The sequence below is a fragment of the Chanodichthys erythropterus genome, chromosome 10 (assembly GCF_024489055.1).
Source record: "Chanodichthys erythropterus isolate Z2021 chromosome 10, ASM2448905v1, whole genome shotgun sequence".
NCBI lineage: Eukaryota > Metazoa > Chordata > Actinopteri > Cypriniformes > Xenocyprididae > Chanodichthys > Chanodichthys erythropterus.
Window position 1 is genome coordinate 35,734,681 of NC_090230.1, and position 16,794 is coordinate 35,751,474.

General features: G+C 35.4%; 2 protein-coding genes across 2 annotated transcripts; both read right to left on the bottom strand.

Annotated features, from left to right (window-relative positions):
• Nucleotides 1-344: 344 nt before the first annotated feature.
• Nucleotides 345-6,934, bottom strand: kctd9b (potassium channel tetramerization domain containing 9b). Its single transcript, XM_067399065.1, has 12 exons — nt 6,793-6,934; nt 6,578-6,699; nt 6,140-6,183; nt 5,956-6,055; nt 5,498-5,553; nt 5,278-5,406; nt 3,196-3,263; nt 3,013-3,108; nt 2,775-2,924; nt 1,431-1,536; nt 1,214-1,347; nt 345-1,135 (listed from the first exon to the last, which is right to left on the bottom strand). Exons 1-12 carry the CDS (start codon nt 6,838-6,840, stop codon nt 1,019-1,021), a joined length of 1,170 nt encoding a protein of 389 aa, XP_067255166.1. The 5' UTR covers nt 6,841-6,934; the 3' UTR covers nt 345-1,018.
• Nucleotides 6,935-7,926: 992 nt separating this feature from the next.
• On the bottom strand, nt 7,927-16,680 carry actr1b (actin related protein 1B). Its single transcript, XM_067397546.1, has 11 exons — nt 16,502-16,680; nt 15,570-15,634; nt 14,717-14,792; nt 13,784-13,909; nt 13,031-13,155; nt 12,729-12,945; nt 12,522-12,614; nt 11,780-11,954; nt 11,633-11,694; nt 11,518-11,558; nt 7,927-9,526 (listed from the first exon to the last, which is right to left on the bottom strand). Exons 1-11 carry the CDS (start codon nt 16,547-16,549, stop codon nt 9,424-9,426), a joined length of 1,131 nt encoding a protein of 376 aa, XP_067253647.1. The 5' UTR covers nt 16,550-16,680; the 3' UTR covers nt 7,927-9,423.
• Between the last annotated feature and the right edge of the window lie 114 nt (nt 16,681-16,794).

Consider the following 16,794-nt stretch of genomic DNA (forward strand, 5'->3'; position numbering starts at 1 on the left):
CACTCAGGTCCAATCAATCACTCTGGCAGTGAATCCTGGTGAACAGATTTCACGCTCTGCTCATCTGCACTCATCTGTTGGGATGAGCTACTGACCGTCATGGCTGAGCTGAGGCTCTTCCCAGAAGGTGTAGCTGACAACACACGACCCATCAACCAACTTTCTAGGTGTTGTAGAGACACTGCTGCCCCTGCTGGCCGCTTGATGCTCTGCCAGGATATTTTTTTGTTTAAATCAGCATAAAGGCATCACAAAAATACCATTATATTGGTTTTAAAAATTAAATATAAATATAATTTTTATTTCACATTACAGAAATGAGACTGAAATGTCTGTGCTCGCCATAAAAATAATGTAAAAAACAATCTATAACAAAATGTTCTAGTATTTCAGCTGCACAGCATCTGCTAATCTTACAGCTAATAATCCTATATAATGAAAATTATTTTTCTCTTGCAATAAACAAAGTGTCTGTAAGAGTTAGCAAAAACTAACAAGCCAAACTTCTCTTTGAATCTCCAGTGTTTGACTTTATTGGATCATGACAGGGCTGGTGACATCAATCTAGCAGGTTTCTGGCTGATGTTTACGTTTTTTGCATGCAGACACAGTCCAGAAAAAGCCACGTAAACAGTGAAACAAGCAAAACAATGTAAAACCAGCAAGTATGAAAAGGTATAAAATTGCACATTCACAGAAAAGCCACATTCCTAAATCTGAATCAAAAGCAGTAACACGAATTTCCGGTGTTCAGTTCACAGACCAGCGGTGACACACATAGAAGCTTTGGACAAATGTAATGCATAAAGTCTCAAGATGAAAAAAAATCTTGCATTGAGAAAAAGAGCAAACACCATCAATAATAATGCAAAATAAATGTTTTTGAGGCAACACATGACCAAATAATATCAACAGGCTTAAGGTCACATGACAGTCATTAGGTTTGCAGGTAGGTTTTTAATTAAAGCTGCTCCGTGAAGAGGCTGCAGTCTTACTGAAGGAGGACATCAGCGGCTGGCTATCTGACACTCTGGGACATGTGCAGTGGCGTCAACATCTCCTCAAAAATGGCCCCCTTCACGTTGGAGCCCCGCAGGTTCGCCTCCTGAAGGTCACAGCCGGACAGGTCACAGTTCTGTGTGACAAAAACATCAAAGTGAAAAACACATCGTGCCAAACTACAGAATGATTCTGAAACCTAATGGTTTTTCACCTCCAGGTCGGTTCCTGCCAAAGTGGCGCCCCGCAAGTTACAGTTCTTGAGTTTGGCGTTCTTCAGCGTGGCCACGCGGAGGTTTATACCCGTCATTTGACTGCCCTCCATATCCACCCCCTTTAGATTGGCACCTGTGAGGAAATGACAGACATTACATACTAGGAATATGAGATCCCAGAGAAGCCGTTCAGAAGTCAAGTGTGCTCATTTTAACCTTCTAGATTTGCTTTGAGTCCTGCGGGATCTTCAAAATTACAGCCTTTAAGAGACGCCCCTTCTGCATTGGTGCAAAGCATTTTCACGCCCTGTAAATTGGCACCCTGGAAGAATGCATGCAAAAAAGACCAAATCAGGGTCACTGATAGACATGGCAAGATGAATGCTACAGCGAAAGGAGAGAGAGTGAGAGTGGCTGAATGGCACAAAAACATCAAAAATACATACATTAAAATAAACAATATTTTGTATCAATAAAAAGGCTATACTGAACAATTGTGAAATTAAGCGCATTTTCATTCAAAATTCTCATTACACTAATGCATTCGGACACTTTCATGGTTAATAGTTCCCATTATTCTCTGTGATGATTATCAATAGTTTATATACATTTGATTTGATTCTCAGCACTGTAATATAGTAAAAGATTTAAGTTATCATAATTAAAGGCATGACAAGAAATAGCAAGATAAATACACTACTGTTCAAAAGTTTGGGGTGAGTATTATTTTTTTTTAATTAATACTTCTATTCAGCATGAATGCATTAAATTGATTAAACATGACAGTAAATTAATTTATAATGTTACAAATGTTACTTTAAATGATACTTTTGATCCTGAAAAATATGAAGCAGCACAACTGTTTTCAACATTGATAATAAGAAACGTTTGAGCAACAAATCAGCATATTAGAATGATTTCTGAAGGATCATGTGACACTGAAGACTGGAGAAATGATGCTGAAAATTCAGCTTTGATATCACACAGGATTAAATTATATTTTAATAATATAATAAACTGTATAGAATACTAAGAAAACAATAGAATGGTAGTATAAATACTTTAAAATATTAAATATATTATTTAAAAATCTAATTTAAATAATACGTCTTTTATTTCAGTTATTACAGTCTAAATTGTCATTAAAATAATGCAAAAAATCTTAATATTCCAAATAATAGGCCTCATTTTCTTCAAACAAAATATATTTTTGTATTCGAGAGCAATATATAGAAAACAGTAAATTGTAATAATATTTCATTATTGTTTTTATGTATTTTTGATCAGATAAATGCAGCCTTGGTGAATTTTAAAGAGACTTCTTTTAAAAACATTTAAAAAATCTTTCCAACCCCAAACATGAACAGTAGTGTAAAAATTTTAAATAAAAAAATCGAATTTAAACAATGTAACTTTTATTTCAGTTATTACAGTAATGAATCTGTCCTAAATTTTCATTAAATTAATGCAAAAAATGGTTCAAAATATAAAATATAGGCCTCATTTTCTTTTTTCTTTTGATTTTGGAGTGAAGTATGTCCCTGACAGGTAGATCCTTACATCTAGATTGGCGTTGGAGAGGTCTGCCCTCTCCAGGTTGGTACCACAGAGGTTGGCGTGTGTGAGGTTACAGCGGCTGAGGTTGGCCATCTTGAAGTTGATGTAACGTAGGTCAAGACGAGAGAGATCCGCCCCACTGAAATTCAGACCCTAGGAGAAACAGTTCACACATCTGAGCAATTGAAATAATGCACAAAATAAAAATATAAACCAGTGCAAATATTCAGTGGCTTCCTACCTGACATCGAAGCTCTGATTTAGTTGGAGTGGCAAGCAGAAATCGCACAAACTCTTTGCGGGAGATGGGCGAGTGATCGTCAGGAGGCTGGGAATTCTAAAGCAGGAGGAAAGTTATGTGTTATTTAAGTCAGCTTAACTTTATGTACTTTCTTTAGCATTTCTCTTTCTTTTTTTTTTTTACCTTAATAACTCCTTCAAGCTGCTCCGCAAGACGTTCGATTCCAAAGAAACGAGCTTCTTCAAGCACACCTGTATAAAAATAGTGTTCTCATTTAACATGCAAAGAGGCTAGCCAATCATAACGGAGCTCATTTACATCTTATAATGTCACATAACGTTTACATAAAATCTTAAAGGTACAGTAGCAAAAACAGTCTGGTTATACAGTACAGTCCAAAAGTTTGGAACCACTAAGATTTTTAATGTTTTTAAAAGAAGTTTCGTCTGCTCACCAAGGCTACATTTATTTAATTAAAAATACAGTAAAAACAGTAATATTGTGAAATATTATTACAATTTAAAATAACTGTTTTCTATTTAAATATATTTGACAAAGTAATTTATTCCTGTGATGGCAAAGCTGAATTTTCAGCATCATTACTCCAGTCTTCAGTGTCACATGATCCTTCAGAAATCATTCTAATATGCTGATCTGCTGCTCAAGAAACATTTAATGTGTACAATTGTACAAAATATCTGTGTACAATATTTTTTTTCAGGATTATTTGATGAATAGAAAGTTTAAAAGAACAGTGTTTATCTGAAATCTAATCTTTTGTAACATTATAAATGTCTTTACTGCCACTTTTGATTGATTTAATGCATCCTTGCTGAATAAAAGTATTCATTTCTTTCATTTCTTTTCAAAAAAATGAAAATAAAAATTCTTACAGACCCCAAACTTTTGAACGGTAGTGTATAATGCTACAGAAGCTTTGTATTTCAGATAAATGCTGTTCTTTTGAACTTTCTATTCATCAAGGAATCCTGAAAAAAAAAGTACACAACTGTTTTCAACATTGAAAATAATCATAAATGTTTCTTGAGCAGCAGATCAGCATATTAGAATGATTTCTGAAGGATCATGTGACACTGAAGACTGGAGTAACGATGCTGAAAATTCAGCTTTGCATCACAGGAATAAATTACTTTGTCAAATATATTTAAATAGTACACAGTTATTTTAAATTGTAATCATATTTCACAATATTACTGTTTTTACTGTATTTTTAATTAAATAAATGTAGCCTTGGTGAGCAGACGAAACTTCTTTTAAAAACATTAAAAATCTTAGTGGTTCCAAACTTTTGGACTGTACTGTATATAACGCTGTGTCCAAAATCGCATATTATGTGAGAAGATGCTACATTTGAATTTGAATTTACTTTGCGAACATTAAAAAAGTATGTTCTATATTGTATGAATGTGTGTAGTATTAATGCAATTCAGACATACTAAGTCCACCATGTTGTTACTGTCATATGACCTCCCAGCATCAGAACAACCACCATTCACAAATTCTCTCATGGGATAGTAAAGCATCCATCAAATAAGCACATATTGGCATAAGTAATAGAAGTAAGCTTTCGCCTACTATTATTGGAGAATCTTATTTATCCTTTGAAGAATAACAGAAGTAGTAGTTTGAAAAACTTAAAATAAAAAAAAAAAACAGGTCTGCTGCTTGGAAAAATACCCAAAAGACATACATTTGATGTATGGGAATTAAACAGATGCTGGAAAGTACCAAAAAATATCATTATATAAAGTTTATTTATTTATTTATTTTTAAATAATACAGTTGGGGACTTTCCACTAATAAAAAGAAGACATAAGGATTTATATCTAAATGTGGCTGAACTATAAAGTGGAGCTAAAAGAAAAAGATAGCTGGGAGATTCCCCATTGGATGTATAGAGATAAGAAATGGAATTCTGCATCAAATGAGTCAGATGAACAGCTGGCATCTCACTTTGTTGCTTTTCAATGAAGTTTTATCTTCTGAGATCTGGAACTTCAACTCTGAGAGCTTTCTTTGACACCAGAACTGAAGGAACGCTGAGACATCGAATTTGCCACGACATTATATACGAGTATTCGATAACGGACGCAGTGTAAAGGTCAGAAAGAGGGTGGAAAAAGCTCATGGAAAACGAAATTATGTTGTTTGCCACTAAAAACCTTGCCTTACATTATAAGTGGACATCAGGAAACGCATAAAAAGGGTGGAGAATGTTTCTTCTTTCATTTTCCCGCCTCTTACCCAGCAGATTGATGCCGTCATTGATAATCAGCTGTCCGTGCCTCAGGTAATTTAATATGGGTTCAAAGTAGTCTGGACTCCGATCGATGAGATACGCCCCTTGCTCATCCTGTTTGTTTCCCCAAACATCTGCCAGGAAACGAAAAAACTGCAGTATGAATAAATGAGATTGAATGTTAGAAAACATAGAAGAAGAAAAAAAACATCAGTCCTTCCTTACCCTTGTCTCTGAACATGTGAGCCAACATGCTCTCCGGTTCTTTGACCAAAGTGCTCCTAACAACCAAAGAAAAGTGTAAAAGTGTTCAATTCATTATTAAACTCTCATTACTGTAATGCATTCAGACATTTTGCTTTTTTTTTTTTTTTTTAAATGATAATAATAATTTCCATTATTCTCAGTGATGATTATAAGCAGTTATGCTCAACGCTGTAATAAAGTTAAAAGACAATTACTTTTTATTTAAATCAGAATAATTAACTTTATATTATTTATAGCTATTAATTAAAAAATAGTAATATTATTTTCAATACTTTCAATATATTTTATTTCACATTACTGTAACAAGAATGAAATGCTTGTTAATTGTCATGAAAAAATGCAAAAAAGATGGATTTGGATTATGGATTACAGTTAATGAGATCATTAGTGTGATCTGTTTTGTAGAGTGACATCACCGTGTGGTTGTGAACCGCCGGCCTCCCACATTGAGGGTGATCCAATCTGTGTGCGCCCAGGAATGAAACTCATGTGGACTGTCTGGGTTATTTGGTGGATCTGTAGGACATGATTAAATGAAGACGGGTTAAAGCAATTGCAAACAGATCTAAGACCAAAACAATGTTATATTTGAAAACTCACCAACAAAAGAGTCTCCCTCTGATATATACAAGACATCATCATCTCTGTTAACAGATGAAACACCAAATGTTTTATGTTTATGAAAATGTACACATGTAAATATCAGTGCTGTCAATTCGATTAATCGTGATTAATCATATTTAATATAAAAGTTTGTAAATGGCTCATTGACAAATAAAGCTTCAAAAAAGGTCATGAACAATGTGTTTAAACAAGTTTCAGTTGTTAACATTTTTAAGTGTTTAAATTCATTTTTTGAGTTTTTATGCAAATAGTTGAATATGTATATATTGTAGTTGTACCACCTGACATGGAAAGTGTACCAACCCACCCATTGCAGTTTTTACCAGTATTTGATCATGTTTACTGAATATGTATGTATATATACATATATATAATTTGTGTTGGGTGGTATAGAGAACTGGTTGTTGTTCTTACCTGATGAGAGCTATATCATCAATAAGTCCTCCTTTCCCATTGTAAATATTTGCAGCTTTTATTCCAAATTTTGTGCTTGCAACTGACAGTAGATCAGCTAGAGATCCATAAACGGCTACCACCTGATAAAAGCCATGAATGGAGCAACACCATGCTATTCAGCAATGTATTTTATTATATATTTGAAAGGACAATAGATAACAGAGCATACACACCTTCCCATTGTGTGAGGTTCCATTTACAAACAGCGTGACTCTTCTCATAACTGAATTTGTAATGTGACTCTTCAGTGTCTATTTATATTGTTTAAACTCCACGTTACTTTAAAACATAAAGCATTTCCGACTATTGCAGAAGACTATTTACTTCCGTAATGAATGCAGCCAATCAGAGACTTAAAAACGGACCGCAGTAGGGCAGGGCAGTCATAGACGTATATACATAGAAAGCACAGTAGCAACTGTTTCTTTGCGCACTACGTAAGCCGTCCGCCATATTGGAACGGTCAAAGCTGGTCCGTAGCAGAGTTTAGAACCAATATAGTTATGGTATATTCTTTGTCCGTGGTTAGACTTGTGTATGAATATCTATCTGCAATAGACAGCAGATGATATTGCTAAAGTAACACAAGATGAAGACGTTACCATAGTAAAATTAAAAACATTAAAAAATTAAACAATTAAAAACCTGTAATATTGAGTTAATACTTATAAAAACACAAACCAACACATACTCACCTGTGCAAGGTTATTCAATTTATTCGGGAACTTAAACCTCGGCGGTTTCACAACCAGAAGCTGCGCAATGTTGTGGCATCACTGACCGTTCAAAGATGGCGGCCGCTCCGACGTGACTGGAGCGGCTGCATTTAGAATCCACGTATACATATCTATGTAGGCGTGGTTAGAGGGCCGAACGTCGTCTCTGATTGGCCAGGTACGATGTCTAAACATTTGTTTCACACTGTAAATTCAGATTTCAGTGACTACTTACCTTTCTCTTGTACGATTATTCAAGAAAAACATATTGTCAAGGCTGCTGATGAAGCAACACTTGGATGTGATAATTACACCTTTATAAAACATGTTAAATTCAGTGTCTTTCACAATATTTGACTATAAATAACAGCAACTAACTCCAAAATGTCATGTTATATACTTTTAGACTTGTAGATTTAGGGACCTCAAGAAAGATGAGTTTTGGGTGCATTAAAAATGTCATACGAAGTCAAACCACTCAAATGTGACAAAATTCAGCAGTCTTGAAAACCACTGTTAACAACATCAGCAACAATGCACAAGCGGAAAAGCGTGTGGTTTCATTTACAGAACGGAGAGAAGCTCGTTTCAGACATCATTAATTTATTTATCATACTGAATTTACAAAATTAAAAGAAAAAGCAACAATTGAAGAAACAGGTTTGTACATTTTAGTCCTTTTTATCATTTATTTTTTTGTTTTTTTTTTAACAGTTTTGAATAGCAATCCACTGTACACAAGGCTTATGATGATATTTCTAAATCTTTAAAAAGAAAAACAACCAAGATGCTCTGACTTCCCAATGATGACACTGGAGTAAGGCGAATCTTAGGTTGGACAAACTGGACTTAAACGCAACCCTGCTACCCATCATCCCAATAGAGAGCAGCTCTCTTTCAACAAACACTACAGAAATACTAGTGCCAGAAGAGCTTCTAAATCCATTCGGCCACCCTCTGCCTTCTAGATCCACGTCAATGAGATTTACAATGAAATAACACACAATCTCAATCGTCCTGTTGAATTCATGCACTAATCTGGAATTCGGGGAGAGTCTGAATTTACATCGAAATCGTGCCACAATGATGAGACGTCTTATGGCAACATTAAACTTACTGGACGACTTCATTAAAGCTTCAGTCAACAGCTCTGGAGTTAACAATATGAGAATCACGGAAAATGGAAAAACTCAACTCGAAAGGGGCTAATGCTCGCATCAAGTCAAGTTCTGTGCGGAGACAATTATGCTCTACAACTTAAAGCTGAAAAACATAATTCTGAGAGCAAAACAACAAAAAGACAGTAAACAACTCAAAAAGGTTCTTTACAGCCGCCCCTTTTCATAAACCGATGATTCCACATTAAAATGCGCTGTATACTAATTATAACACTTGTCGACATTTCAAGCAGCGATAAACTTAGCTACCTACCGTTTACATGTATTTCAGTATACATTATTTAGTTCCCTTGAGTGGTTTCAGCCTTGAGACGGTCAAGGGGAGGGACACAGACAGGAAACACAGTAGTGTCCATTACAGTGAATTCTTGTAGTGGTGAGCGATGCCTTTTCTATCGTATACATTTCGCCGCAAAACAGTCAAATGAATAAGAATAAAAATACTAATGTTGACTTTGTGACAACTTCGACCTCTTCTGTTCTGGAATGAAATTCTTACAACAGAGTAAAACATTCACCTTCATGTTTCATTAGAATAGATATGACAATATCATACAGGGCAGGGTAAATAGTGTAATAAATATCTAAGCGCGGGACTGAAGCATTGGCTTTAAATGAAACAATAGTTAACAGTATTGACTGATGCCCTGAAAAGCCTGGGTGTTTGATGGGTGCAGAACGGGCAAGGGATGCCCGGTCGCATCCTGCCCCAGTCCAGCTTGTCGGGTGTCCCGAACAAGAGCTGTGGGCAGGGGACACGGAAGGCATGCCTTAGCTGCAGATGGGAGGCCCGGCAGGTTCCCTGTCGGGACGGGTGGGTAGGGAGGGAGGGTAACAGAGGGAGGCCAAGCGAGAGAGGAGAGGGATGTGAAACCGCAGAGATGAGGGAGGCTAGTGGCCTTAAACCCCATTAAAAAGTCTTCCGGTGGATGGCACGGGCGCGATCTTCCTCGTATTCTTTCTTGGAGACCCACATCTTCTTAAAGGTGTCGAGTGAAGCCAGGATAGACCCCCTATACAAAGCATGAAGGGAAAACACCATAAAATACAAAAAAAAAAAAAAAAAAAAATTAAAAAATACAAACTGTCATTCAAAAGTTTGGGGTTGGTAAGATTTTTTTAATGCTTTTGACAGAAATCTCCTATACGGAAGAGGATTAGGGCCAAGCAATAATAAAAAAAATAAAACCATCTCGAGATTAAAGTTGTTAAATTTCGGGAAAAAAGTCAAATTACGAGAACAAATTCGTTAATTTACGAATTTGTTCTCATAATTAAACTACTTTTTTCTCGTAATTTAATGAGTTTATTCTCAAGATTTTATCTCGACTTTTTTCCTTGAAATTTAACAAAATTTTTCTTATAATTTAACGAATTTGTTCTCGTAATTTACCAACATTTTTCTTATAATTTAACGTATTTGTTCTCGTAATTTAATGACTTTATTCTAAACATTTGATCTCAACTTTTTTCTTGAAATTTAACGAGTTTTTTTTCATAATTTAATGACTTTATTCAACATTTTATTTAGACTTTTTTCTTGAAATTTAACAACTTTAATCTCGATATGGTTTTATTTTTTTATTATTGCTTGGCCCTAATCCTCTTCCGTACTTCTATGCTCACCAAGGGTGTATTTGTTTGATCAAAAGTACAGTAAAAACAGTAATATTGTGAAATATTATTACAATTTAATAAATTTTAAAATAGGGCTGCACGATAATGACAAAAATCAGAATTATTAAACAACTATTCCCTTGAAACTGTAATTGTGATTATTAATTACGATTATCACAGTTACATTGAATAATGTTTTGAATAGCTTTATACCACTGTTTGAAGCAACTGCATAGCATATTTTTCTGTAAAAATAAAAAACAAGCTGAAAACACTCCTTCCTGATTTTTTTTTTTTTATTGCTTTTCTATTGCGTTAAACCTTAAATGTCAACTATACACTGGTTTGGATTCTTCTTTAAATAAAAAAAGTAAACATGCATATAATAATAATAGCACCATGTTGTTCTAGGAACTTAGTTATAGGAACTAGCCACCAGGGTGGTTCCCTGAGAACTAATGTTCCCCTAGGGGCCATTTCTCTGGAGTAATGTAAACTGACTTTTATTTTGACGGCACACAGTGCTCACATTCTCTGTCTTCATTAGTTTACGAAATGTTTAACAGCCCTGTCTAATAAGTAGACAGTATATGAGCAAGTATTAGCTTTTGACATGTGGTTGAGGCACAATGTCACTAGCTGAGCAGAAATACATAATCATGTTTCATTTGGTTGCTCAGTCGGTTTTCTTCTTAGCGTAAAGTTGAGAGGTCCATCTCTCACTGTTTTCCATGATTGTAGATTTAGTTTGTGTAGTAAAGATATAGGCTGTGTCCACGGCGGGTGTTGGTGTTTTGTGTTCGTTTGACCAATCAGCGTACACTTACATCACTGGTAGTTCCTTTTGTGCCGAGTTAGACCTTTTATATTCTGAAGTAGTCATGATTCGCCTCTCACAACGTAACATGCTCTAAACACACCTCTTAAACACACAGAATAATGTAAATGGATATTTTTTGCTGTAATTGCGCCTTTGAACAATTACGAAATTTGCAATCATAATCGCCATTAAAAATGCGATTAATTGTGCAGCCCTATTTTAAAATATAATTTATTCCTGTGATGCAAAGCTGAATTTTCAGTATCATTACTCTAGTCTTCAGTGTCACATGACCCTTCAGAAATCATTCTATTATGCTGATTTACTGCATTTTTTTTTATTATCAATGTTAACAACAGTTGAGCCGCTAATATTTTGGTGGAAACCGATATCCTTTTTTCATGATTCTTTGATGAACAAAGTTCAAAAGAACAGCATTTATTCACAATATAAATATTTTGTAACATTATACAAGTCTTTACTGTCACTTTTGATAAATTTAATGCATCCTTACTGAAATTTTACTGACCCCAAAATTTTCAACAGTAATACATTCTTTGTTCTTACCCTATCCATGTAGAATAAAGTCTCTCCTGTGGTGCGGATATCTGAAAAAAGAAGAAAAATTATTAAGCGACAGTTCTCACACCAAGCTAACATTTCTTAGATGCGGCAGAGTCACCTTAATTTTAACATCTTTGGGCGCAAGTTTCTTTACTTCGCTTAACAACCGGTCTCCAAAACCTGCGAGGAACAAAAAGTCAAGAGTTTCAGTTTTGTCACTGTACGGAGAACTGAAAGAATCTCTCGACTGATATGTTTGCTCTACCTTTGAGGAGTGTTGAGCCGCCAGACAGCACTATGTTTGAGAAGAGGGTGCGTCGCAGATCCATATCTGACTTCTGAATGGCGAAGGCCAGCACTTCATGAATACCCTCGCTCTCATCTCCAATCAGATCAGGCCTGAAGAGAAGCTCTGGAGCCCTGAACCGCGCTGGGCCAATCTGTGAGAGACAAACAGCTTTGAGCAACACCAATTGGTTTACATAAATACTAGTCAAAGTCAATATGAAATTAAAACTGATGCTATTTACGTTCTTAATACTAGGGTTGTCAAAAGTACTGACTTCAGTAGCAAATCTGTACTTACATTTTAAAAATAATACGATACCAGCAGTTCCCCCTAGCATTTTGAGTGCTGTTGAGCGGATTCTTAAACCCTCTGATTGGCCATTGCATTCACGTGCTCAACAAATATGTCTGTGATTGGCTACAACGATCAACGTTTCGAAAACATGTTGTAAATAGACATCTTTGACGCTCTTCACAGAGTGCTTACACAGAAACACACGGGAGCGTTTAAAAGATGTTTTTGAAGCGTTGATCATTGTAGCCAATCACAGACTTCTGTTGAGCATGTGAACCACATTAATGGAAGGTTATGAACACCATTTAATTTTGACTTCAACCTGAACTGAACCTTCACTTAATTTCAATAAAACTAGGATATGATATATAATATTATGACTATCTTAACATACACTAACATCTACAAGTAATTTCATTCTTACATCTAGAGTGCTTCCGTCGGGTAGGGTGTATTGTGCTTTTTCAGTTTCTAGAGTTTCATCCTTCTGGGGGTTGAGGGAAAGGTAGCAGGCTCTCTGGAAAACAAATAAAACAGCATTTTCTCATAGTTTCTTTAACATCTAGATTATAATTGTTAAGAAGGAACCACAAAGAACATGTCAAATAAATCCAGATGTGGAGTCTCGTACCTCCTTGATAGTGCGAACGACCTCAAACTCTGCAGAAGTGTGGAAATCGTAGCCTTCCTTGCGCAGCAGGAGGCGGAGGTATCGGGAGACGTCACGTCCGGCGATGTCCACACGCATGATGGAATGTGGAATGGCGAATCCCTCGTATATGGGGACAGCGTGTGTCACACCATCACCAGCATCCAGGACCACACCTGTGGTTCGGCCTGTGGCGTATCTGTCAGGCAGGAAATGTGTTTGCATGAGAGAGGGAATATGAGGCGTGATATCAGGAAGAAGGACATTGAAAGCTCTGAACTCACAAACTGAGCACCGCCTGCATGGAAATGAACAGCGCAGGCACGTTGAAGGTCTCGAAGAAAACCTCTGCCGCCCGTTCACGGTTTTTACTGGGGTTCAGAGGTGCTTCGGTCAACAGTACAGGATGCTGAAAGATACATAAAAAATATAAATGTCTGAAAAATATAGCGCAAGACAGTGTCGATAACTAAAACTAAAACTATAAAAATTGTAATTGTAAATTGTTATAAAAAACTAGAAAATATAGCTGAGATAAAAATATAAATATTAGATGAAAAAGCTAAGCATAAAAAAATGAAAATAAACCAGCAATTTAAAAAATTTAGACCAAAAAAATAAAACTTAATTGGAAAATAAAGCTGAGATTAAAAAAAAAGTAAAAAGTTAAAACTTAAAAATTAGAGAAAAAAAGCTGATATAAAATAATATAAAAAATAGATTAAAGATGATTTTTTTTAAATAATTATTAATTATCCAAACCTAATTATTTTATCAAAAGGTTTAAGATGTTTCCTTTATAATTAAACTAACATAAAATAAGTTGTTTAAAATCACTAAAACTGAAATAAAAATACATTAAAGCTAAATAGAAATATTTCTAATAAGCAAAAACTAATAAATTTGAAAAAATTACTAGAACTAAAATTTATATGATAACTGAAATATAAAATAAAACCTCAGAGAATTAATAAATACTAAAAAAATAATTCTGGTGAAGATTAATACAATAAAATAAAGATAAATTCAATCCACACCTCCTCAGAGAAGGTTTGCAGTTGTTCCTTCGAGTACACGTACTGCCAGATGCGCTCCATGTCATTCCAGTCTTTCACGATACCATGTTCCATAGGATAGCGCACAGACAGCAGCCCCCTGTGCTCCTGCATATGCCACAGATATAAACAACACATTATATTTATACATTATTAAAAAGCAACTTAAAAAATAACATGAAATCAAAACTGCCCCTTTAAGGGCCCGTCCACACGGAGACGAGTTTAGCTGTTTACGCAAACATTTTGTATCGTATAGGCATTTCGTCCAGACAGACCCAGCATTTTCAGAAGGTGAAACCTCTATTTTTTTAAACCAGGTCCCAGAGTGGATAAATCTGAAAATGACGGCCTTGCGTTTTTGTTCGACAGCCAATCCGTGTATTTTGTGAAACGATGATGTCATCACCCTGTTGTCGACCCTAGTCAGATACCGCTAACAGCACAAAACAGCAACAACAACAACAATAGCAGACTACATGCTTGTTTTCGTGCTGTAGAAGGTACCGAGCCTATTAGCTTTACTAAAATAAACCTTTATTTCTAAGCTTTACTAAAGTTTGTATACAGCGCGCAGGTTTATGCGCATCCAAGTCTTGTTCTCCGTTTTGAGTCAGTTTCAGTGGTTTCATGTGCACGCAGATATTTCTTCAGACGAGGAAAAAAAGGGTTGGATAAGGAAACCTCTGGCTTCATGCTTGTAGCCTAGTTTGCACGATATAATAACTTTTCTCTTCTGATGACATGGACAAAAATTATTAACCAGCAGCATCACAGATTAAATCAAGACCCGCCCCATATAACATTTACTGAATACTGTTGCACACATTACAGAAGTTGAATGTAAAATGAACATCAAGATAAAATACCTTTTTGAATAAAGACATATACTTCAAATAAAATAAAAAGTTTTACCTCAGCTTTGGGTCCAATAAAGAGATCACCCTCAAGGGCACCAGCCATCACCCGAACATGCTTGGGTCGCCCCACACTAGAAGTAAACCGTTCTGGTTAATACAACATCACATTCACAACACATTACATTATTAAAAGCTTTATAAAAAATAATAATAATAAGGGATTTTTAATGACCAGTGGCAATATCTATAGCAGGATGGCCAATGACATAATGCAGATAAATATATTTATATTATAATATACACACACACTCTCTCATACACACAAACAGCAGTTTAAAAGTTTAGGGTCAGCAAGATTTTTTAAATGCTTTTAAGAAGTCTCTGTTCTTGCTCACCAAGGCTGCAGTTAGTTGATCATAAATCCAGTTAAAATAGCAATATTTTGAAATATTCTTACAATATAAAATAATTTGTATTATAAGTATAAGTATAAATATAAGTATTTGAATATTTTTTAAATGTACATTTTTTCCTGTAATGTCAAAGCTGAATTTTCAGCATCATTACTCCAGTCGTCAGTGTCACATGATCCTTCAGAAATCATTCTAATATGATGATTTGATGCTCAAGAAACATTTATTATCATTATCAGTGTTGAAAACAGTTATGCTGCTTCATATTTTGTGGAAACACTGATACATTTATTTCCATGATTCTTTAATGAATAGAAAGTTCAAAAGAACAGCATTTATTCGAAATAGAACTCTTTATAAATGTCTTTACTGTCACATTTGATCAATTTAACACAACTTTGCTGAATAAAATTAATTTCTTTAATAAATAAAAAATACTGACCCCAAAAACTTTGAAGGTTATTTCAATGTAGTAATACCAATAAAATTACTCACTAATTTGGGAAACAGTATTTAGGGATCTGATCTCCAGCAAAGCCAGCCTTAATAACTCCAGACCCCTGTAAGAGAAGAAGAAAAAAAAATGAAAAAGAAACTACAATATGAACTACAATTTTACAGGGATGTGGTTCAACATAAACTTGAACTATAAAAGCTCAAACAGTGGATGTGTTGTAAAATGAATCATCTAATGTACTGAACCCTCCTTGTTTGATCTTTAGTCATGAGACAGAGCTGGAGGGAGCAACAAGAAACTCAACCAGCAAAGAGTCACACTGTGAGAAAACATCCCTTAAATATCACTGACATTTACCAACTTTTCATAATTTTAGCGAGCTGTCAAAGTGACATACATTCAGGCTTTGATGTTACAGAACTCCCACCTTAATTATGATTAAAAGCTGAAGCTTAATAGTTCTCCATCTTTTGCTTCACTCGTTTGGCTTTTGCTATAATCAATTTTGTAATTTATATAAAACAGTTCAAACTATGAAATGTGGCTGTAAATACAAGGCGGGGTCGCAGACAGCCATCTTGGCAACAATAACAACTCTAGCTAAAATATAGTTTTTTATCTGATTGATACTATTTGACAACCATGCATCTTGCAATAGTTAGTTAAAATAAAAAACCTGGAATCATTTATGAAACATTTGAGAGATTAATTCAAAGCACCATTCAAATCAGCTTTATACCGATGCATCATACAGAGCAGCGAATGCTTCAGGATAACGCAATGAAGACAGATACACTGTTATGATTTACATGATAAAGTGTTAAGACGTGATTCAGACTGTGCACAATAAATAAAATCGTAAACACATCTCATTTAGCATTGGCCGGCTAGCGCAGGCTTCGGCACAATGGCATTAGCTTTAGCCTCTTAGCACAGACTGGGTGTGGAGGGCTGCTGACATCATACTCACATTATCAATCACAACCGGCTGGTTGGCTATAATATCATACGACTCCATGTTCAGCCTGCGCTTGTGTGCGTTTTTCGGTTAACTCTTTCGCAAGAAGCACCGTTTACGATTTTCTGTTCATGTAAATAAAAAATAACCGTCGCTGCTTGGCAGTAAAACCACAGGCTGAGCAGTGATGCGTCAACCGAACCTCAGTGTGGAGGGAGCCAATCAAACACACGTAACTAGGATATGACTGACAGGGAATTCAGCCAATAGTCATTCTGTTCGAAGCCGAAGGCGCTGCCTCCTAG

Excerpts from the sequence above, each read along its gene's own strand:
- actr1b (XM_067397546.1), bottom strand. The coding sequence starts at position 16,549 with ATGGAGTCGTATGATATTATAGCCAACCAGCCGGTTGTGATTGATAAT. Across the intron at positions 15,635-16,501 it reads AGCCGGTTGTGATTGATAAT|GGGTCTGGAGTTATTAAGGC; the intron begins GTGAGTATGATG and ends CTTCTCTTACAG. Across the intron at positions 14,793-15,569 it reads AAATACTGTTTCCCAAATTA|TGTGGGGCGACCCAAGCATG; the intron begins GTGAGTAATTTT and ends GTTTACTTCTAG.
- kctd9b (XM_067399065.1), bottom strand. The coding sequence starts at position 6,840 with ATGAGAAGAGTCACGCTGTTTGTAAATGGAACCTCACACAATGGGAAG. Across the intron at positions 6,184-6,577 it reads GATGATATAGCTCTCATCAG|AGATGATGATGTCTTGTATA; the intron begins GTAAGAACAACA and ends ATCTGTTAACAG. Across the intron at positions 5,407-5,497 it reads TCACATGTTCAGAGACAAGG|ATGTTTGGGGAAACAAACAG; the intron begins GTAAGGAAGGAC and ends GTTTCCTGGCAG.